The 21087-nt window shown below is 64.1% G+C and overlaps 2 protein-coding genes across 2 annotated transcripts in view; both read right to left on the reverse strand.

Moving 5' to 3' along the window:
- Positions 1-532: 532 nt before the first annotated feature.
- On the reverse strand, positions 533-7906 carry SLC27A3 (solute carrier family 27 member 3). Its single transcript, XM_077789321.1, has 10 exons — positions 7339-7906; positions 6732-6941; positions 6495-6653; positions 6299-6423; positions 6038-6232; positions 5869-5959; positions 5126-5324; positions 4920-5017; positions 4716-4846; positions 533-746 (listed from the first exon to the last, which is right to left on the reverse strand). The coding sequence occupies exons 1-10, from the start codon at positions 7904-7906 to the stop codon at positions 570-572; spliced, it is 1953 nt and encodes a 650-aa protein (XP_077645447.1). The 3' UTR covers positions 533-569.
- Positions 7907-9259: 1353 nt separating this feature from the next.
- Positions 9260-21087, reverse strand: part of INTS3 (integrator complex subunit 3) — a 34756-nt gene continuing 22928 nt past the window's right edge. The window contains exons 19-30 of the mRNA XM_077789420.1: positions 20439-20483; positions 19984-20103; positions 18185-18338; positions 16571-16639; positions 15836-15911; positions 13938-14051; positions 12876-12924; positions 11543-11710; positions 9872-9972; positions 9701-9773; positions 9464-9623; positions 9260-9383 (exon numbers count right to left, since the gene is read on the reverse strand). Coding sequence (XP_077645546.1) covers positions 9306-9383; positions 9464-9623; positions 9701-9773; positions 9872-9972; positions 11543-11710; positions 12876-12924; positions 13938-14051; positions 15836-15911; positions 16571-16639; positions 18185-18338; positions 19984-20103; positions 20439-20483 — 1207 coding nt within the window. The 3' untranslated portion in view covers positions 9260-9305. The remainder of the gene's footprint in view (positions 9384-9463; positions 9624-9700; positions 9774-9871; positions 9973-11542; positions 11711-12875; positions 12925-13937; positions 14052-15835; positions 15912-16570; positions 16640-18184; positions 18339-19983; positions 20104-20438; positions 20484-21087) is intronic.

The raw sequence follows: 21087 nt of genomic DNA on the forward strand, positions 1-21087 counted from the left end.
GGCACATTTCGGGTTTCCCAGTACAGATTAGGGGTTCCCGGTACAGATTAGGGGTTCCTGGCACATTTCGGGGTTCCCAGTACACATTTTGGGGTTCCCGGTACAGATTCGGGGTTCCCAGGACAGATTTGGGGATCCTGGTGCACATTTCGGGGTTCCCAGCACACATTTTGGGTTTCCTGGCACATTTCGGGCTCCCGTCCCCATTTCGGGTCCCGTCCCCGTTTCGGGCTCCGGTCCCCATTTCAAGGTCCGGTGCCCGTTTCGGGTCCGGTGCCCGTTTCGGGCTCCGGTGCCCGTTTCGGGTTTCCTGGCACATTTTGGGGTTCCTGGTGCCCGTTTCGGCTCCGGTGCCCGTTTCGGGTTTCCTGGCACATTTTGGGGTTCCTGGTGCCCGTTTCGGGTCCGGTGCCCGTTTCGGCTCCGGTCCCCATTTCAAGGTCCGGTGCCCGTTTCGGGCTCCGGTGCCCGTTTCGGGCTCCGGTCCCCATTTCAGGTTTCCTGGCACATTTTGGGGTTCCTGGTGCCCGTTTCGGGCTCCCATCCCCGTTTCGGGCTCCGGTCCCGGCTCAGAGGCGCAGCCGCCCGTCGCGCAGCCGCCGCCAGCGCTCCCGGTCCAGCGGCACGAAGGCGCGCGCGGCCTCGTCCAGCAGCAGCAGCGGCACCGGGACCCGCGCGGGGTCGCAGCCGTCCCGCGCCAGCCGCACCTTCCGCTGCTTGAAGGTCTCGGTCACGTCCAGGCGCTCCTGGGCACGGCGGCCGTGGGCAGCCGGCACCCCCAAACCCAGCGTTTCACCCCAAAAACCCCGCGTTTCACCCCAAAAATCCAGCGTTTCACCCCAAAAACCCAGCATCTGACCCCAAAAACCCAGCATTTCACCCCAAAAACCAGCATTGCACCCCAAAAAACAGAATCTGAGCCCAAAAACCCAGCATTGCACCCCAAACCCAGTGTTTCACCCCAAAAACCCAGCGTTTCACCCCAAAAAACAGAATCTGACCCCAAAAACCCAGCATTGCACCCCAAACCCAGTGTTTCACCCCAAAAATCCAGCATTGCACCCCAAAAACACAGCATTGCACCCCAAAAAACCAGCATTTCACCCCAAAAACCCAGCATTTCACCCCAGAAACCCAGCATTGCACCCCAAAAAACAGCATCTGACCCCAAAAACCCAGCGTTTCACCCCAAAAACCCAGCATTGCACCCCAAAAACCCCGCATTTCACCCCAAAAACCCAGCATCTGAGCCCAAAAACCCAGCATTTCACCCCAAAAACCCAGCATTTCACCCCAAAAACCCAGCATTTCACCCCAAACCCAGCATTGCACCCCAAAAACCCCGCATTTCACCCCAAAAAACAGCATTGCACCCCAAAAACCCAGCATTGCACCCCAAAAACCCCGCATTTCACCCCAAAAAACAGCATCTGACCCCAAAAACCAGCATTTCACCCCAAAAACCCAGCATTGCACCCCAAAAACCCAGCATTGCACCCCAAAAACCCCACATTTCACCCCAAAAAACAGAATCTGAGCCCCAAAAACCCAGCATTTCACCCCAAAAACCCCGCATTTCACCCCAAAAAACCCAGCATTTCACCCCCAAAACCCAGCATTGCACCCCAAAACCCAGCATTGCACCCCAAAAAACAGAATCTGAGCCCCAAAAACCCAGCGTTTCACCCCAAAAACCCAGCATTGCACCCCAAAAACCCAGCATTGCACCCCCAAAAAACAGAATCTGACCCCAAAAACCCAGCATTGCACCCCAAACCCAGCATCTGACCCCAAAAACCCAGCATTTCACCCCAAAAACCCAGCGTTTCACCCCAAAAATCCAGCATTGCACCCCAAAAACCCAGCGTTTCACCCCAAAAATCCAGCATTGCACCCCAAAAAACAGAATCTGACCCCAAAAACCCAGCGTTTCACCCCAAAAAACCCGCATTGCACCCCAAAAACCCAGCATTGCACCCCAAAAAACAGCATCTGACCCCAAAAACCCAGCATTTCACCCCAAAAACCCAGCATTTCACCCCAAAACCCAGCGTTTCACCCCAAAAACCCAGCGTTTCACCCCAAAAAACAGCATTTCACCCCAAAAACCCCGCATTTCACCCCAAAAAACAGCATCTGAGCCCAAAAACCCAGCATTTCACCCCAAAACCCCCACATTTCACCCCCAAACCCAGCATTTCACCCCAAAAACCAGCATTGCACCCCAAAAACCCAGCATTGCACCCCAAACCCAGCATTGCACCCCAAAAACCCAGCATTTCACCCCAAAAAACAGCATTGCACCCCAAAAACCCAGCGTTTCACCCCAAAAACCCCGCATTTCACCCCAAAAACCCAGCGTTTCACCCCAAAAACCCCGCATTTCACCCCAAAAACCCAGCGTTTCACCCCAAAAATCCAGCATTGCACCCCAAAAACCCAGCGTTTCACCCCAAAAACCCAGCGTTTCACCCCAAAAACCCCGCATTTCACCCCAAAAAACCCGCATTTCACCCCAAAAAACAGAATCTGACCCCAAAAACCCAGCATTGCACCCCAAAAACCAGCATTGCACCCCAAAAAACAGCATTTCCCCCCAAAAACCCAGCATTGCACCCCAAAAACCCAGCATTGCACCCCAAAAACCCAGCATCTGACCCCAAAAACCCCGCATTTCACCCCAAAAAACAGCATTTCACCCCAAAAAACAGCATTTCCCCCCAAAAACCAGCACTTCAGCCCAAAAACCCAGCATTTCACCCCAAAAAACAGCATTTCACCCCAAAAAACAGCATTTCACCCCAAAAAACAGAATCTGACCCCAAAAACCCAGCATTGCACCCCAAAAAACAGCATTTCACCCCAAAAAACAGCATTTCACCCCAAAAACCAGCATTTCAGCCCAAAAAGCCAGGAGTTCCACCCTAAAATTCCAGGATTTCAGCCCGAAATCTCAGGATTTTCTCCCCAAAATTCCAGGATTTCCGCCTAAAATTTCAGCCGGAAACCCCAGGAATTTCAGCCTAAAATTCCAGGTTTTCAACCTGAAATCCCAGGATTTCAGCCCCAAAATCCCAGGAATTTCAGCCCCAAATTCCAGGATTTTAGCCTGAAACCCCAGGATTTCAGCCTGACATTTCATCCCAAAATCCCAGATTCCAGCCCGAGATCCCAGGATTTCAGCCCAAAATCCCAGATTTCATCCCGAAATGTCAGATTTCATCCCGAAATCCCAGATTCCAGCCCCAGATCCCGGGATTTCAGCCCCAGATCCCAGATTTCAGCCAAAATCCCAGTTCCTATCCCCCATCCCAGCTCCCATCCCAAATCCCAGTTTCCATCCCCCATCCCAGTTTCCATCCCAAATCCCAGTTTCCATCCCAAATCCCAGTTTCCATCCCAAATCCCAGTTTCCATCCCCCATCCCAATTTCCATCCCCCATCCCCGTTTCCATCCCCCATCCCAATTTCCATCCCCCATCCCAGTTTCCATCCCCCATCCCAGCTTCCATCCCAAATCCCAGTTTCCATCCCCATCCCAGCTTCCATCCCAAATCCCAGTTTCCATCCCCCATCCCAGTTTCCATCCCAAATCCCAGTTTCCATCCCAAATCCCAGTTCCCATCCCAAATCCCAGCTCCCATCCCAAATCCCAGTTCCCATCCCAAATCCCAGTTCCTATCCCAAATCCCAGTTTCCATCCCCCATCCCAGTTTCCATCCCCCATTCCAGTTTCCATCCCAAATCCCAGCTCCCATCCCAAATCCCAGTTCCCATCCCAAATCCCAGTTCCCATCCCCCATCCCAGTTTCCATCCCCATCCCAGTTTCCATCCCCCATCCCAGTTTCCATCCCCCATCCCAGTTTCCATCCCAAAATCCCAGTTTCCATCCCCCATCCCAGTTTCCATCCCCATCCCAGTTTCCATCCCAAAATCCCAGTTCCCATCCCCCATCCCAGTTTCCATCCCAAATCCCAGTTTCCATCCCCCATCCCAGTTTCCATCCCCCATCCCAGTTTCCATCCCCCATCCCAGTTTCCCTCCCCCATCCCAGTTTCCATCCCAAATCCCAGCTCCCATCCCAAATCCCAGTTCCCATCCCAAATCCCAGTTTCCATCCCCATCCCAGTTTCCATCCCCCATCCCAGTTTCCATCCCAAATCCCAGCTCCCATCCCAAATCCCAGTTTCCATCCCCCATCCCAGTTTCCATCCCCCATCCCAGCTCCCATCCCAAATCCCAGTTTCCATCCCCCATCCCAGTTTCCATCCCCCATCCCAGTTTCCATCCCCATCCCAGTTTCCATCCCCATCCCAGTTTCCATCCCCATCCCAGTTTCCATCCCCCATCCCAATTTCCATCCCCCATCCCAGTTTCCATCCCCCATCCCAGTTTCCATCCCCATCCCAGTTTCCATCCCCCATCCCAATTTCCATCCCCCATCCCAGTTTCCATCCCCCATCCCAGTTTCCATCCCCATCCCAATTTCCATCCCCCATCCCAGTTTCCATCCCCCATCCCAGTTCCCATCCCAAATCCCAGTTTCCATCCCCATCCCAGCTCCCATCCCCCATCCCAGTTTCCCTCCCCCATCCCAGTTTCCATCCCCCATCCCAGTTTCCATCCCAAATCCCAGTTTCCATCCCCATCCCAGTTCCCATCCCCATCCCAGTTCCCATCCCCATCCCAGCTCCCAGCGGGCCCGCCCCGTTACCTGCAGGCGGAGGAATCGCGGCCGCGCGTACGGCGGCAGCCGCTGCTCCAGGTGCCGGTAGAGGCCGGGGCCGTCCAGGGAGCGGCCGGGCCGCAGGACGAGCGCGGCCATCCCGGCCCGGCCCTCGTGGCCTGCGGGCGAGGGGACGCGTGGGGCGACCGCGGGGCCGGCGGGGCCCGGGGGCGGCGCCGGGACCGGCGGTACCTGGCACGGTGACGCCGTACACGGTGGCTTCCTGCAGGGACTCGTGGGCCAGCAGCGCCTCGGCCACTTCCGTGGTGGCCACGTTCTCGCCTTTCCACCTGGAGGGGACGCGGGATGGGGGATGAGACCCCCCGGAATGTCCCCCGGGGCCGGGCCGGGCAGGGAGGGGCTCTGCGGGCGCCCCCCGCGCCGGGGGGCTCGGGCACCTGAAGGTGTCCCCGGTGCGGTCGCGGAAGCGCACGAACTGCTGCTCGTCCTGCTCCACCAGGTCCCCGGTGTTGAAGAACTCGTCGCCCTCGGCGAACACCCCGCGGAGCAGCTTCTGCTCCGACAGCTCCCGGCTGCCGGCGTAGCCCAGGAACGGCGTCCGGCGGGTCACCGGCGCGATCAGCAGCCCCGTCTCACCTGCGGCCGCGGCGACGGTGACGGGGAGCCCCGGGCATCTCCCGGAGCCGCCCCGGGCACCCCCGAGCCGCACCGGGCACCACCGGAGCCTCTGCGGGCACCCCCGAGCCGCACCGGGCACCCCCCGAGCCGCACCGGGCACCCCCGGAGCCTCCCCGGGCACCCCAGGAGCCTCCCCGGGCACCCCCCGAGCCGCACCGGGCACCCCCGAGCCGCCCCGGGCACCCCCGGAGCCTCCCCGGGCACCCCAGGAGCCTCCCCGGGCACCCCCCGAGCCGCCCCGGGCACCCCCGGAGCCGCACCGGGCACCCCCGGAGCCGCACCGGGCACCCCCCGAGCCGCACCGGGCACCCCAGGAGCCGCACCGGGCAACCCCGGAGCCGCCCCGGGCACCCCCCGAGCCGCACCGGGCACCACCGGAACCTCCCTGGGGCCCCGGAGCCTCCCCGGGCACCCCCGAGCCGCACCGGGCACCCCCCGAGCCGCCCCGGGCACCCTCGGAGCCTCCCCGGGCCCCCGGAGCCGCCCCGCGCCCGCTCCTCACCCGTCCGGGCGCGGATGCAGCGTCCGGCCTCGTCCCGCTCGGGCGCTCCGGCCGCCACGTCGTAGCGAACGACCTCGAAGGGCGAGAAGAGCTGGGGAGGGGGCGGGCCGGGCTCAGCGCCTGGGCTGGGGGGATTCCGGGGCGCAGCCCCCCGGGCCCAGCCCCACACCTTGTAGATGAAGCTGCAGCGGCCCACGGCGCCCGGGGTGCCGGTGTAGTTGAAGAGGGAGACGTTGCCCTCGCTCATCCCGTACGTCTCCACGATGCGCACGGGCCCGAAGCGCCGCTGGAAGCTCCGCCAGACGTCGGGGCGGAGGCCGCTGCCCACCGCCAGCCGCAGCCCGTGCTGCCGCTCCCCGGGGCGCTGCGGGGCCACCGTCAGCTCCGGGGCTACCCCCGGGTCCCCCCCGGCCCCGCCGCCCGCCCTGACCTGCGGCTGGTTCACCAGGTACCGGCACAGCTCCCCGATGTACTGGAACACGGTGACGCCCTCGGCGCGGCACTCGTCCCAGAAGTGGCTGGCTGAGAACTTCTCCTTCAGCACGCACGTTGCCCCTGCGGCACGGAGAGGGGGGATCAGCCCCAAGACACCCCCGGAACGGCCCCGGCGCCCCGGCGCCGCTCACCGATGCCGAGGCAGCCGACGATGCCCAGCAGGGACCCGGCCATGTGGTAGAGGGGCAGCGCCAGGTACACGACGTCCCGGCTGGAGGCTCCCACCAGCTCGTAGAAGCCCAGGCACATGATGGACTTGAGGTGGGACACGCGGGCGGCTTTGGGGAGGCCTGGGAGGGCAGAACAGAGTTAAGCCCCCCCCCGCCCAGGCTCAAGCAGAACCCCCCGACCCCCGGTGCCGTTCCCACCGGTGGTGCCCGAGGTGAAGATGTAGAGGCAGGTGTCGTTCATGTCCTCGGGCTCCCACACGTCCTCGGGCTCCAGCTCCTCGGAGGCCGCGTCCAGCAGCTCCTGCAGCGCCACGACGCCCGGCGGGTACGGCCCCGCTCCCAGCACCCACACGGCCACGCCGTCCTCCCGCAGGTCGGCCAGGAGCGGCTCCACCGACCCGAACAGGTCTGGGGGGACGGCACCGTGTGGGGACCACCTCGCCGGGCCCGGTGCCACCGCCCCAGCCCCGGTGCCACACGTGCCACCCACCCCTCGTCCCCGGTCCTGCCCCGTTATTCCCCTGGTCCCGCTCCGGCCCCCCGTCCTCTCATCCCCCCGGTCCCGTTACAGCCCGGGATCTCCCCACTCCGCGGCCGCACCACCCCCGGGCCCCGCCGTTCCCCGGTGCTTTCCCCCCGCATTCCTCGGTCCCCTCCCGCTCCCCTCGGTGTCCCCCCGTTATCCCCCGCGCCCGAACGCTCCCCGCTTCCTCTCGGGCCCTTTCCCGCCACGCTCCCCGCTCCTCCCGGTGCCCCCCCGGTGTCCCCCCGGTGTCCCCCCGGTGTCGGTGTCCCCGGGTCTCACCGTCCGCCACCAGCAGCGCCCGCGCCCCGCAGCCGCGCAGGCAGTGCCGGAGCCCCGCGGGGCGCAGCGCCGTGCCCAGGAAGGCCGGGCGGGCCCCGAGCGCCGCCAGCCCGAACCAGCCCCACACGAAGCGGGGCTCGTTGCCCACCAGCAGCCCCACGGTGTCCCCGGGCCGCGGCGGGGCCCGCAGCGCCCGCAGCGCGTTCGCCACCCGCGCCACGCTGCGCGCCGCCCGCCCGAGCGGCGCCGCGCCCGCCCGGGCCCGCAGGAACGGCCGCGCCGGGGCCGCCCGCGCCGCGCGGAGGAACCGGGACACCACGCTGCCCCCGGGGCCCGCCCGCGCCCGCCGCCGCGCCCGCAGCGCCCGCAGCGCGAACGCCAGGTCGGCCCAGAGGTGCGGCAGCCGCCGCCGCTGCAGCGCCAGCAGCGCCGCCAGAGCCCCCAGCGCCCCCGCGGCCAGCGGCGCCCCCCGGAGCGCCCCCAGGACCCCCGGGACCCCCGGGACCCCCAGCGCCCCCAGCCCCAGCGCCCCCAGCCCCAGCGCGCCCAGCGCCGCCGCCAGCGCCATCGCCCGCGCCGCCCCGGGGCGGGGGGACACGCCCACCGTGACCACGCCCACCGACCACGCCCACCTTGGCCACGCCCACCCCAGTCACGCATTGACCACGCCCATGGCCACGCCCCCACCCCGACCCCCCCCAGTCCCCACCGCGCCCCCCCAGTGTCACCTCTGTCCCCCTCCAGTGCCCCCTTTGTCCCACCCTGTCCCCTCCCTGTCCCCCCTCCGAGGCCTCCGCGCTCCCTCCCTGTCCCAGATTCCCGTCCGGGGGGGCTCTGGCACTGTCCCCATCCCGGGGGTTTGTCCCCATCCCGGGGGTCTCTGGCAGTGTCCCCATCTCGGGGGGCCCTGGCAGTGTCCCTGTCCCGGGGGGGCTCTGGCACTGTCCCCAACCCGGGGGGCTCTGGCACTGTCCCCATCCCAGGGGGCTCTGGCAGTGTCCCAATCTCGGGGGGGCTCTGGCACTGTCCCCATCCCGGGGGGGCTCTGGCACTGTCCCCATCCCGGGGGGCTCTGGCACTGTCCCTGTCCCGGGGGTCTCTGGCAGTGTCCCAATCTCGGGGGGGCTCTGGCACTGTCCCCGTCTCGGGGGGCTCTGGCACTGTCCCCATCTCGGGGGGCTCTGGCAGTGTCCCCATCCTGGGGGGCTCTGGCACTGTCCCCATCTCGGGGGGCTCTGGCACTGTCCCCATTCCGGGGGGTTGTCCCCACCCCGGGGGGCTCTGGCACTGTCCCCATCCCGGGGGGGCTCTGGCAGTGTCCCCATCCTGGGGGACTCTGGCACTGTCCCTGTCTCCGGGCGAGCCGCGTGCCCCAGCCAGGCCACACCAAGGGGGGGACAAGGCCCCCAGCCCCCGCCCCTGCCCCCCACCACAAATTGGGGCCGTTTGGTACAAAACAGGAAGGTTTTTATTGCTGCTTTTCTTAAAAACACTTAAAAACGCTGAGGGAGCTCTGGGGAGCAGGACCCCCCTCCCCAAATCCCGCTGGCACCGGTGCTGACGCCCCCCAGGACCCCCGAGGGGGGCGGGACCCCCCGTCTGCCCCCTTCCCAAATCATCCTGCAGCAGCGACTCATTTCACCCTTTATTTACATTTCTAAGGAAAATGGGGGTGGGGGTCCCCCCCTCCCCTGCGCTTGTGTCCCCTGCGGGGGGGAGGACGACACCGCGACCCCTCCCCACGTGGTGGAAATGGGGAGGGGTCCCAAGGGCGCGGCGGGAGCCGGGGAGGGGGCCCCGTGCCCGGGGATTTGCTGGCACCGGTTTGGGGGGCTCCCAGGGGGTTCCCCGAGGCGGGGAGGGGTCCCCGAGGTGGGGAGGGGTCCCCGAGGCAGAGAGGGGTCCCCGAGGCAGAGAGGGGTCCCCGAGGTGGGGAGGGGTCCCCGAGGCAGGGGGGTTCCCCACCCTCAGTCACTGTCCGAGCCCACGGCGGAGGAGCCTTTCCTTTTCCTCTTGGCCGGTTTGGGTTTGGTGTCCTCTTCCTCCTGCAGGGACGGGGATGGGGGGGTCACCGCGGGCCCCCCGGGGATTTGGGGAGCCCGGGGGGGTCTCGGGGGTCTCTCACCGAGGCGCTGCTGGAGCCCGACTCCTCCTCGTTGTTGGGGGGCTGCGCGGCGCTCTTGCGGCTGCGGGGGCTGGCCAGCGCCGTGGCTTTCCGGCGGCTCTTGGGGGGCTTGCTGGAGGAATCCTCGTACTCCTCGGCCAGGGAGAAGAGGTCCGAGAACCTGGGGGGACACAGAGGGGCTCAGGGGGTCCCCCCGAGGGCAGGGGAGCAGGAGGAGGGGAAGGGAGGGGGTCTCACTTCATCTTGTGCGCCTCGTCGCAGCTGGCCTGGACGTGCTGCAGCGCCTGCAGGATCGGGGTCTGGCTGAAAACTGGGAGAGAGGCGGGAGCGGGGTGGGAACGGGGTGGGAGCGGGGTCAGGGCGGCCCCGAGCCCGCGTCCCCCGGCCCCGAGCCCCGGAGGCACCCACAGTTCTGCTTGGTGTTGGTGAGGTTGAGGCGGAGGTTGTCCAGGTGCTCCAGGATCTGCTCCAGGGTCAGCTGGGCCAGCTTGCTGCTGGAGCTGCGCAGGCTGCGGGGATGGGCCAAGAAACGGGGGTGAGAGCCAAAAAATGGAGAGCCCAAAATGGGGGTGAGAGCCAAAAAATGGGGGTGAGAGCCAAAAAATGGAGAGCCCAAAAATGGGGGTGAGAGCCAAAAAATGGAGAGCCCAAAAAATGGGGGTGAGAGCCAAAAAATGGAGAGCCCAAAATGGGGGTGAGAGCCAAAAAATGGAGAGCCCAAAAATGGGGGTGAGAGCCAAAAAATGGAGAGCCCAAAAATGGGGGTGAGAGCCAAAAAATGGGGGTGAGAGCCAAAAAATGGAGAGCCCAAAAAATGGGGGTGAGAGCCAAAAAATGGAGAGCCCAAAAATGGGGGTGAGAGCCAAAAAATGGAGAGTCCAAAAATGGGGGTGAGAGCCAAAAAATGGGGGTGAGAGCCAAAAAATGGAGAGCCCAAAAATGGGGGTGAGAGCCAAAAAATGGAGAGCCCAAAAAATGGGAGTGGGAGCCCAAAAATGGGGGTGAGAGCCCAAAAATGGGGGTGAGAGCCAAAAAATGGAGAGCCCAAAAAATGGGAGTGAGAGGCCAAAAAATGGAGTGAGAGCCCAGAAACTGGGTGAGAGCCCAGAAACAGGTGAGAGCCCAAAAAAATGGGAATGAGCTGTCAAAAAATGGGAGTGGGAGCCCAGAAACGGGGTGAGAGCCCAAAAAATGGAGTGAGAGCCTAAAAACGGAGTGAGAGCCCAAAAAAATGGGGATTAGCTGTCAAAAAATGGGAGTGAGAGCCCAAAAAATGGAGCGAGAGCCCAAAAACAGGGTGAGAGCCCAAAAATGGGGGAGAGAGCCCAAAAAATGTGGATGAACTGTCAAAAAATGGGAGTGAGAGCCCAGAAATGCACTCCCAGACCTCTGGCATTTGTGGGGCAGGGGAGATAAAAGCCCCAGTCCTTTAAGGAAGGAATTCCCAGGAATTCCAGCGTTCTCCACCTGTGGTACTTGTGGGGCAGGAGTCAAAACCCCCAATCTTTTAGGGAAGGAATTCCCAGGAATCAGGAATTCCCAGCTCTGGCGCTTGCGGGGCAGGGGAAAAAAAACCCCAAATCTTTAGGGAGGGAATTCCCAGGAATCAGGAATGGAATTCCTGAATCCTCTGGCGCTTGCGGGGCAGGACAGACAATCCCCAGTCCCTCAGGGAAGGAATTCCCAGGAATTCCTGAATCTCTGGCGCTTGCGGGGCAGGACGGACAAACCGCAGTCCCTGAGGGAAGGAATTCCCAGGAATTCCCGAATCCCCACCTCTGGCGCTTGCGGGGCAGGACAGACAATCCCCAGTCCCTCAGGGAAGGAATTCCCAGGAATTCCCGAATCCTCTGGCGCTTGCGGGGCAGGACAGACAATCCCCAGTCCCTCAGGGAAGGAATTCCCAGGAATTCCCGAATCCCCACCTCTGGCGCTTGCGGGGCAGGACAGACAATCCCCAGTCCCTGAGGGAAGGAATTCCCAGGAATTCCCGAATCCCCACCTCTGGCGCTTGCGGGGCAGGACAGACAATCCCCAGTCCCTGAGGGAAGGAATTCCCAGGAATTCCCGAATCCCCACCTCTGGCGCTTGCGGGGCAGGCTGTTGTTCTTGATCAGCAGGGCCTTGATGTGCTCGCCCAGGAGGTCGTCGTGCCGCAGCCCCCAGTGCCGCAGGATGCTGGTGGTGAACTGGTCCTCGGGGTGGCACGGCCGGCTCAGCACCATCTTCACCATCTCCTCGCTGGGCCTGGCACGGCGGGCACGGAACGGCCCCGGGACCCCCGGGACCCCCGGAGAGACCCCGGAGTGGGCACGGGCAGGGAACGGCCCCGGGAGACCCCCGGGACCCCCGGAGAGACCCCGGAGTGGGCACGGGCACGGAACGGCCCCGGGACCCCCGGGACCCCCGGAGAGACCCCAGAGTAGGCACGGGCAGGGAACGGCACCGGGACCCCCGGAGAGACCCCGGAGTGGGCACGGGCAGGGAACGGCACCGGGACCCCCGGAGAGACCCCAGAGTGGGCACGGGCAGGGAACGGCACCGGGACCCCCGGGACCCCCGGAGAGACCCCGGAGTGGGCACGGGCAGGGAACGGCCCCGGGAGACCCCCGGGACAGACCCCGGAGAGACCCCGGAGTGGGCACGGGCAGGGAACTCCCACGGAGACCCCCGGGACAGACCCTGGAGTGGGCACGGGCAAGGAACTGCCCTGGGACCCCCGGAGAGGGCACGGGCAGGGAACCCCCAGGGAGACCCCCAGGACCCCCGGAGAGACCCCAGAGTGGGCTCGGGCAGGGAACAGCACCGGGACCCCCGGAGAGACCCCGGAGTGGGCACGGGCAGGGAATGACCCCAGGACCCCCGGAGAGACCCCGGAGTGGGCACGGGCAGGGAACGGCACCGGGACCCCCGGAGAGACCCCGGAGTGGGCACGGGCAGGGAACGGCACCGGGAGACCCCCGGGACCCCCGGAGAGACCCCGGAGTGGGCATGGGCAGGGAACGGCACCGGGACCCCCGGAGAGACCCCGGAGTGGGCACGGGCAGGGAACCCCCACGGAGACCCCCGGAGAGACCCCGGAGTGGGCACGGGCAGGGAACGGCCCCGGGACCCCCGGAGAGACCCCGGAGTGGGCACGGGCAGGGAACGGCCCTGGAACCCCCGGGACCCCCGGAGAGACCCCAGAATGGGGATGGGCAAGAAACCCCCCGGGACCCCCGGGAGAGCCCCCCAAATCCCCCCCTATGGGGGCCAGCATGGCCCCACACCAGGGGGGACAGCCCAGAGACCCCCAGAGCTCTGCAGTGCCCCCCAGATCGCCCCCTGTGCCCCCCAAACCCCCCCTGTGCCCCCCAAACCCCCCCTGTGCCCCCCAAATCCCCCCTGTGCCGCCAGACCCCCCAGCGCTCACTTCTCCCTGCGGAGCTGCAGCAGGAGGCAGGACAGGGCCTCGGGGTGCTCTGCAAGGGGGCAAGGGCAGCAGTGTCACCCGGGGTGTCACCCGGGGTGTCACCTGGGGTGTCACCCGGGGTGTCACTCCCTGGGAATGTCACCCGAGAATATCCCTGGGAATGTCCCCAGCACTGTCCCCATGTCCCCAGCACTGTCCCTGGCAGTGTCCCCCTGTCCCCAGCACTGTCCCTGGCAGTGTCCCCATGTCCCCAGCACTGTCCCTGGCAGTGTCCCCCTGTCCCCAGCAGTGTCCCCCTGTCCCCAGCAGTGTCCCCATGTCCCCAGCAGTGTCCCCAGCACTGTCCCCCTGTCCCCAGCAGTGTCCCCAGCACTGTCCCCATGTCCCTGACAGTGTCCCCCTGTCCCCAGCAGTGTCCCCAGCACTGTCCCCATGTCCCTGACAGTGTCCCCCTGTCCCCAGCAGTGTCCCCAGCACTGTCCCTGGCAGTGTCCCCCTGTCCCCGGCGCTGTCCCCGCGCTGTCCCCATGTCCCCAGCACTGTCCCCAGCACTGTCCCCCTGTCCCCAGCACTGTCCCCCTGTCCCCAGCAGTGTCCCCCTGTCCCCAGCAGTGTCCCCATGTCCCCAGCACTGTCCCCAGCACTGTCCCCCTGTCCCCAGCACTGTCCCCCTGTCCCCAGCACTGTCCCCATGTCCCCAGCACTGTCCCCCTGTCCCCAGCAGTGTCCCCCTGTCCCCAGCAGTGTCCCCATGTCCCCAGCACTGTCCCCAGCAGTGTCCCCATGTCCCCAGCACTGTCCCCAGCAGTGTCCCCCTGTCCCCAGCACTGTCCCCCTGTCCCCAGCACTGTCCCCGTGTCCCCAGCAGTGTCCCCAGCACTGTCCCCATGTCCCCAGCACTGTCCCTGGCAGTGTCCCCATGTCCCCAGCAGTGTCCCCCTGTCCCCAGCACTGTCCCCATGTCCCCAGCAGTGTCCCCAGCAGTGTCCCCATGTCCCCGGCAGTGTCCCCAGCACTGTCCCCCTGTCCCCGGCGCTGTCCCCGCGCCGTCCCCGCGCTGACCCCGGTACTTGAGGTGCTGCAGGATGGGGATGATGGTCTCCAGCGGGATGTTGTGTGCCAGGAACAGCTGCCAGGTGCAGTACTGCTCAAAGGTCTCCCAGTCCAGGCTCTGAACTGCGCCCGCACGGGCACAGAGGGACAGGGGGACGGACAGGGGGACAGAGACAGGACAGCGGGACGGGGGGATGGACAGGGACAGAGAGGGGACAGAGGGACGGGGGGATGGACAGGGGGATGGACAGGGGGACAGGGAGGGGACAGAGGGACAGGGGGATGGACAGGGGGACAGGGAGGGGACAGAGGGACAGAGGGACAAGGGGTATGGGGACAGGGGGACAGAGGGGACAGTGGGACAGGGGGATGGCAGGGATGGATAATGGTGACAATGGGGTAATGGGGATAACAGGGACAATGGGGATAACAGGGACAATGGGGATAACAGGGATAACAGGGATAGTGGGGATGGACAATGGGGATAACAGGGATAGTGGGGATGGATAACGGGGACAATGGGGATAACAGGGATAACAGGGATAGTGGGGATGGATAACGGGACAATGGGGTTAACAGGGATAACAGGGATAGTGGGGATGGACAATGGGGATAACAGGGATAGTGGGGATGGATAATGGGGACAATGGGGATAACAGGGATAACAGGGATAGTGGGGATGGATAACGGGGACAATGGGATAGTGGGGATGGATAACAGGGACAATGGGACAATGGGGATAACAGGGATAGTGGGGATGGATAACGGGGACAATGGGGATAACAGGGATAACAGGGATAGTGGGGATGGATAACGGGACAATGGGGTTAACAGGGATAACAGGGATAGTGGGGATGGATAACGGGACAATGGGGTTAACAGGGATAACAGGGATAGTGGGGATGGATAACAGGGACAATGGGACAATGGGGATAACAGGGATAGTGGGGATGGATAACGGGACAATGGGGTTAACAGGGATCTGTGCCAGCCCCTTCCCAAGCTCTGGGGACCCCCAAACCTGCCCGGGGTCCCCCCACCCCTCCGGGCACTGGGAATGGGGACAGAGCCTGTCCCGGGCAGGGGCTGCGGGGCCAGAGCTAACGAGGCTCCCTAATTAACGAGCTGATCCCGCTGCTGCCAAAGCTGGATCAGGGAGAGCGGGATCAGCTCTGGGAGCACCGAGGGACCCCACCGAGAGGCAGATTTGGGGATTTTCCCCATTCCCTGCCTGGCACGGCAGGAGCTGGCGGGAATGGCACCCAGGGCAGGGCAGGGGCACGGGGATAAATCCCAAAATCCGCCTTGGGGCCGTGATCCTTTGTGCCCACAGGGAATTCAGCCCCGGGGGAGGGAATTCCCAGGAATCAGGGAGCAGAATTCCAGCCCTCCCAGACCTCTGGGGCTTTCGGGGCAGGAGAGAAAAAACCCAAATCTTTTAGGGTGGGAATGCAGTGGGAATGGGATACAGGGGAGAAAAACCACCCCAAATCCTCAGGGAGGGAATTCCCAGGAATCAGGGAGCAGAATTTCAGCCCTCCCAGACCTCTGGGGCTTTCGGGGCAGGAGAGAAAAAACCCAAATCTTTTAGGGTGGGAATGCAGTGGGAATGGGATACAGGGGAGAAAAACCACCCCAAATCCTCAGGGAGGGAATTCCCAGGAATCAGGGAGCAGAATTCCAGCCCTCCCAGACCTCTGGGGCTTTCGGGGCAGGAGAGAAAAAACCCAAATCTTTTAGGGTGGGAATGCAGTGGGAATGGGATACAGGGGAGAAAAACCACCCCAAATCCTCAGGGAGGGAATTCCCAGGAATCAGGGAGCAGAATTCCAGCCCTCCCAGACCTCTGGAGTTCCGGGGCAGGATCTGGGGGTGCCCCTGCCCGTTCCCCTGGGAATGGCACTCACTGAGGATGTTCAGCACGGAATCCTTGCGGAACATGACGAGGTTTCCCATCATCACGTGGCACACGAGCTCCTGGAGCTGGGATTGGGGTGGGGGACAGGGAATGGGGTCAGGATCCAGCGGGAAAAACGCCAGCAGCACCCCTGGGATGGCAGCTGGGGTGGGGGGCTCCCCGCTCTGCCTCCCATCCTCCTCCTCCTCCTCCTCCTCCTCCTCCTCCTCCTCCTCCTCCTCCTCCTCCTCCTCGCTCCGAGATCCCACGGGACCCTCCGGAGCTCCAGAGGGAAGCACCTGGAGCGGCCAGGAAGGAATGGGAGCAGGGAGGGGAAGGAAACGCTCGGGCAGGGTCAGGAGAGCCAACCCTTGGGATTTGGGAGCATCCCGGCTCTCGGGAGCCATTCCCAGCCCGGGAAAATTCCTGCCAGGAGCCTCGGGCCGGGCAGAGAGGGGCTCATTAGGGGTAATTAGCGCTGATTGCCCAGGAAATGGCTCTTGGAAGCAGCAGCTTCCAAGGGATCAACCTTTGGACACAGCGGGAGAGCCCGCGGGAGCTTTTTTTGGGACTCGTTCCGGGTTAAATCTCCCGGGAATGGCGCAGAGGGGCCGGGAAGGGGTCGGGAATGGGTTGGGAAGGACTGGAAAAGGGTTGGAAAGGGTCGGGAATGGTTGGGAGGGACTGGAAAAGGGTTGGAAAGGGTTGGAAAGGGTCGGGAATGGTCGGGAAGGATCCCCCGCACCTGGAAGGAGTCGATGACAGCCACGATCATGTTGAGCAGCTCCCCGCTCCGCAGGGTCTCATCCGGAAACTGGGAATGCACAAACGGCGGGCAAGGTTCCCAGAGAGCCCTCCCAAAAACTGGGATCCCCACGGAAAAGCTCCGGCAGGTCAGAGGGGCTGGAATTCCCTGTTCTCCCAGCTCTGGAATTCCCTGCTCTTGGGCCCGGCATGGAAACCCAAAAATCAATCCCAGCAGGAGCCAAGGGCTGATCCAGGATTTGGGGTCAGTGTGGGGATTCTCAGAATTCAGAGAATTTTTGGGGATTCTCTGCTGCAGCACATCTGGGACGGGACCTGGGGCACACCTGGGACGGGATTTGGACAGGATTTGGAGCACACCTGGGATGGGACCTGGGACGGGATTTGGGGCACCCCTGGGACAGGGTTTGGACAGGATTTGGGGCACGGCTGGGATGGGATTTGGGGCAACCCTGGGACGGGGTTTGGGGCACAGCTGGGATGGGATTTGGACAGGATTTGGGGCACCCCTGGGACGGGATTTGGGGCACCCCTGGGACGGGGTTTGGGACACCCCTGGGACGGGATTTGGACAGGATTTGGAGCACCCCTGGGACGGGGTTTGGAGCACCCCTGGGATGGGATTTAGGACACCCCTGGGACGGGGTTTGGAGCACCCCCGGGACAGGATTTGGGGCACCCCTGGGACGGGATTTGGGGCACACCTGGGACAGGATTTGGGAGACCCCTGGGACGGGGTTTGGGGCACCCCTGGGACGGGATTTGGAGCACCCCTGGGACAGGATTTGGGGCATGGCTGGGACGGGATTTGGGGCACCCCTGGGACGGGATTTGGGGCACACCTGGGACGGGATTTGGGGCACCCCTGGGATGGGATTTGGAGCACCCCTGGGACGGGGTTTGGGGCACCCCTGGGACGGGATTTGGACAGGATTTGGGGCATGGCTGGGACAGGATTTGGGGCACACCTGGGACGGGGTTTGGACAGGATTTGGGGCACCCATGGGACGGGGTTTGGGGCACCCCTGGGACGGGATTTGGGGCACACCTGGGACAGGATTTGGGGCACGGCTGGGATGGGATTTGGAGCACCCCTGGGATGGGGTTTGGGGCACCCCTGGGACGGGATTTGGACAGGATTTGGGGCACGGCTGGGACAGGGTTTGGGGCACCCCTGGGACAGGGTTTGGGGCACCCCTGGGACGGGGTTTGGACAGGATTTGGGGCACCCATAGGACGGGGTTTGGGGCACCCCTGGGACGGGCTCTGGGGCACCCCTGGGACGGGGTTTGGGGCACCCCTGGGATGGGATTTGGGGCACCCCTGGGATGGGATTTAGGACACCCCTGGGACAGGGTGTGGACAGGATTTGGGGCACCCATGGGACGGGGTTTGGGGCACCCCTGGGATGGGATTTGGACAGGATTTGGGGCACCCCTGGGACGGGGTTTGGGGCACGGCTGGGACGGGGTTTGGGGCACCCCTGGGACAGGATTTAGGACACCCCTGGGACGGGGTTTGGGGCACCCCTGGGATGGGATTTGGGGCACCCCTGGGACGGGCTCTGGGGCAGGGCCGGGCGGCCGGGGCGCACCTCGGTGTAGATGGAGGGCGTGAGGAAGCAGAGCAGGCGCACGTCGTCCTCCTGGCACGCCTTCATGTCCATCATCAGGCAGGTGTGCAGCTCGCCCAGCTGCGTGGCCTGGGCGAACGACTCGTAGAGCCCCATCCTGCCCAGCGCCGCCTTGCTGGGGACACAGCGCACCTGCACAGCTGGCACACAGCTGGGCACAGCTGGCACACAGCTGGCACAGCTGGCACAGCTGGCACAGCGCACCTGCACAGCTGGCACAGCTGGCACAGCTGGCACAGCTGGCACAGCGCACCTGCACAGCTGGCACACGGCTGGCACAGCTGGGCACAGCTGGCACAGCGCACCTGCACAGCTGGCACACAGCTGGGCACGGCTGGCACAGCTGGCACAGCGCACCTGCACAGCTGGCACACGGCTGGGCACAGCTGGCACAGAACACCTGCACAGCTGGCACAGAACACCTGCACAGCTGGCACAGCTGGCACAGTGCACCTGCACAGCTGGCACAGCTGGCACAGCTGGCACAGCGCACCTGCACAGCTGGCACACGGCTGGCACAGCTGGGCACAGCTGGGCACAGAACACCTGCACAGCTGGCACAGCTGGCACAGCGCACCTGCACAGCTGGCACAGCTGGCACAGCTGGCACAGCGCACCTGCACAGCTGGCACACGGCTGGCACAGCGCACCTGCACAGCTGGCACATGGCTGGCACAGCGCACCTGCACAGCTGGCACACAGCTGGGCACGGCTGGCACAGCTGGCACAGCGCACCTGCACAGCTGGCACATGGCTGGCACAGCGCACCTGCACAGCTGGCACACAGCTGGGCACGGCTGGCACAGCTGGCACACACACAGGAGGGCGGGGCCCAGGTGAGAGGGAGGTGCCCAGGTAAGGGGGAGGAGCCACAGAAGGGAGGGAGGAGCCACAGGAGGGTGGGGCTTAGGTGAGGGCAGTGCCCAGGTAAGGGCGGTGCCCAGGTAAGGGCAGTGCCCAGGTGAGCGGTGCCCAGGTGAGGAGTGCCCAGGTGAGAGGGGCCCAGGTAAGGGGTACCCAGGTGAGGGCGGTACTCAGGTGAGGGCCATGCCCAGGTAAGGGCGGTGCCCAGGTGAGGGGTGCCCAGGTGAGGGCGGTGCCCAGGTGAGAAGTGCCCAGGTGAGAGGGGCCCAGGTGAGGGGTGCCCAGGTGAGAGGGGCCCAGGTAAGGGCTGTGCCCAGGTGAGGGCAGTGCCCAGGTGAGAAGTGCCCAGGTGAGAGGTACCCAGATGAGGGGTGCCCAGGTGAGAGGTACCCAGGTGAGGGCAGTGCCCAGGTGAGGGCGGTGCCCAGGTGAGAAGTGCCCAGGTGAGCGGTGCCCAGGTGAGGGCAGTACCCAGGTAAGGGCGGTGCCCAGGTGAGAAGTGCCCAGGTGAGGGCCGTGCCCAGGTAAGGGCGGTGCCCAGGTGAGAAGTGCCCAGGTGAGGGCCGTGCCCAGGTGAGAGGTACCCAGGTGAGGGCTGTGCCCAGGTGAGGGCCGTGCCCAGGTGAGGGGTGCCCAGGTGAGAGGTACCCAGGTGAGAGGTACCCAGGTGAGGGCGGTGCCCAGGTGAGGGGTACCCAGGTGAGAGGTACCCAGGTGAGGGCGGTGCCCAGGTGAGGGGTGCCCAGGTGAGAGGTACCCAGGTGAGAGGTACCCAGGTGAGGGCCGTGCCCAGGTGAGGGGTGCCCAGGTGAGAGGTACCCAGGTGAGGGCGGTGCCCAGGTGAGGGCCGTGCCCAGGTGAGGGGTGCCCAGGTGAGGGCCGTGCCCCGTGCCCACCTGGCCCGCAGGTAGTAGAGCAGGTGGTAGCCGATCTTGGGCTGCTTCTGGTAGAGCTCGGAGAGCAGGTCCAGCAGCAGCGAGAAGCCGCTGTTGTCCTCCTGCATCTGGCACAGGTTCCTTGGGAAGGGCGGGAATGTCGGGAATGTCGGTGGGATAACGGCCCCCGGCGCCGCCCGCTGCCCCCATCCCAAAATCCCAAAAGAGAATCCCTGCCTTCCCCAAAAACACGGCAGAGGGAAGCGGGAAACTCCGTGGGATTCTGGGATGGGCACGGGGCAGGCGAGACCGGAATTCCCGAGGCTGGAATTCCCAAGGCTCGGAATTCCCAAGCCTGGAATTCTCAAGCCTGGAATTCCCAAGCCCAGAATTCCTGAAGCCCAGAATTCCCAAGGCTGGAATTCCCAAGGCTGGAATTCCCGAGGCTGGAATTCCCGAGGATTTTGGGGCCCTACCGGAAGATCAGGTAAAGCGGCTTCCCCACGGACTCCTCCAGGGACCTGCGGACAGACGGACACACTGAGCTCTGGGATTTCCTGGGAATGGCACGGGAACAGCCCTGGGGAACAGCCCTGGATCCCTGTGGATTTCCCAGGAACAGCCCTGGATCCCTGTGGGTTTTCCTGGGAATGGGACCAGCCCTGGCTCCCTCTGGGTTTTCCTGGGAATGGGAACAGCCCTGGATCCCTCTGGGTTTTTCTGGGAATGGGACCAGCCCTGGATCCCTGTGGATTTCCCAGGACCAGCCCTGGATCCCTCTGGGTTTTTCTGGGAATGGGACCAGCCCTGGATCCCTGTGGATTTCCCAGGACCAGCCCTGGATCCCTGTGGGTTTTTCTGGGAATGGGAACAGCCCTGGATCCCTCTGGGTTTTTCTGGGAATGGGAACAGCCCTGGATCCCTGTGGGTTTTTCTGGGAATGGGACCAGCCCTGGATCCCTGTGGATTTCCCAGGACCAGCCCTGGATCCCTCTGGGTTTTCTGGGAATGGGAACAGCCCTGGATCCCTGTGGGTTTTCCTGGGAATGGGAACAGCCCTGGATCCCTCTGGGTTTTTCTGGGAATGGGACCAACCCTGGATCCCTGTGGATTTCCCAGGAACAG

The sequence above is a fragment of the Lonchura striata genome, chromosome 33 (genome assembly GCF_046129695.1).
Source record: "Lonchura striata isolate bLonStr1 chromosome 33, bLonStr1.mat, whole genome shotgun sequence".
NCBI classification, from domain to species: Eukaryota; Metazoa; Chordata; class Aves; order Passeriformes; family Estrildidae; genus Lonchura; species Lonchura striata.

Coding starts and splice junctions, on each gene's coding strand:
- SLC27A3 (XM_077789321.1), bottom strand. CDS start 7,906: ATGGCGCTGGCGGCGGCGCTGGGCGCGCTGGGGCTGGGGGCGCTGGGG. Junction 6,654..6,731: donor CTTCACCTCGGGCACCACCG/GTGGGAACGGCA, acceptor CTGCCCTCCCAG/GCCTCCCCAAAGCCGCCCGC. Junction 4,847..4,919: donor GTACGGCGTCACCGTGCCAG/GTACCGCCGGTC, acceptor CCTCGCCCGCAG/GCCACGAGGGCCGGGCCGGG.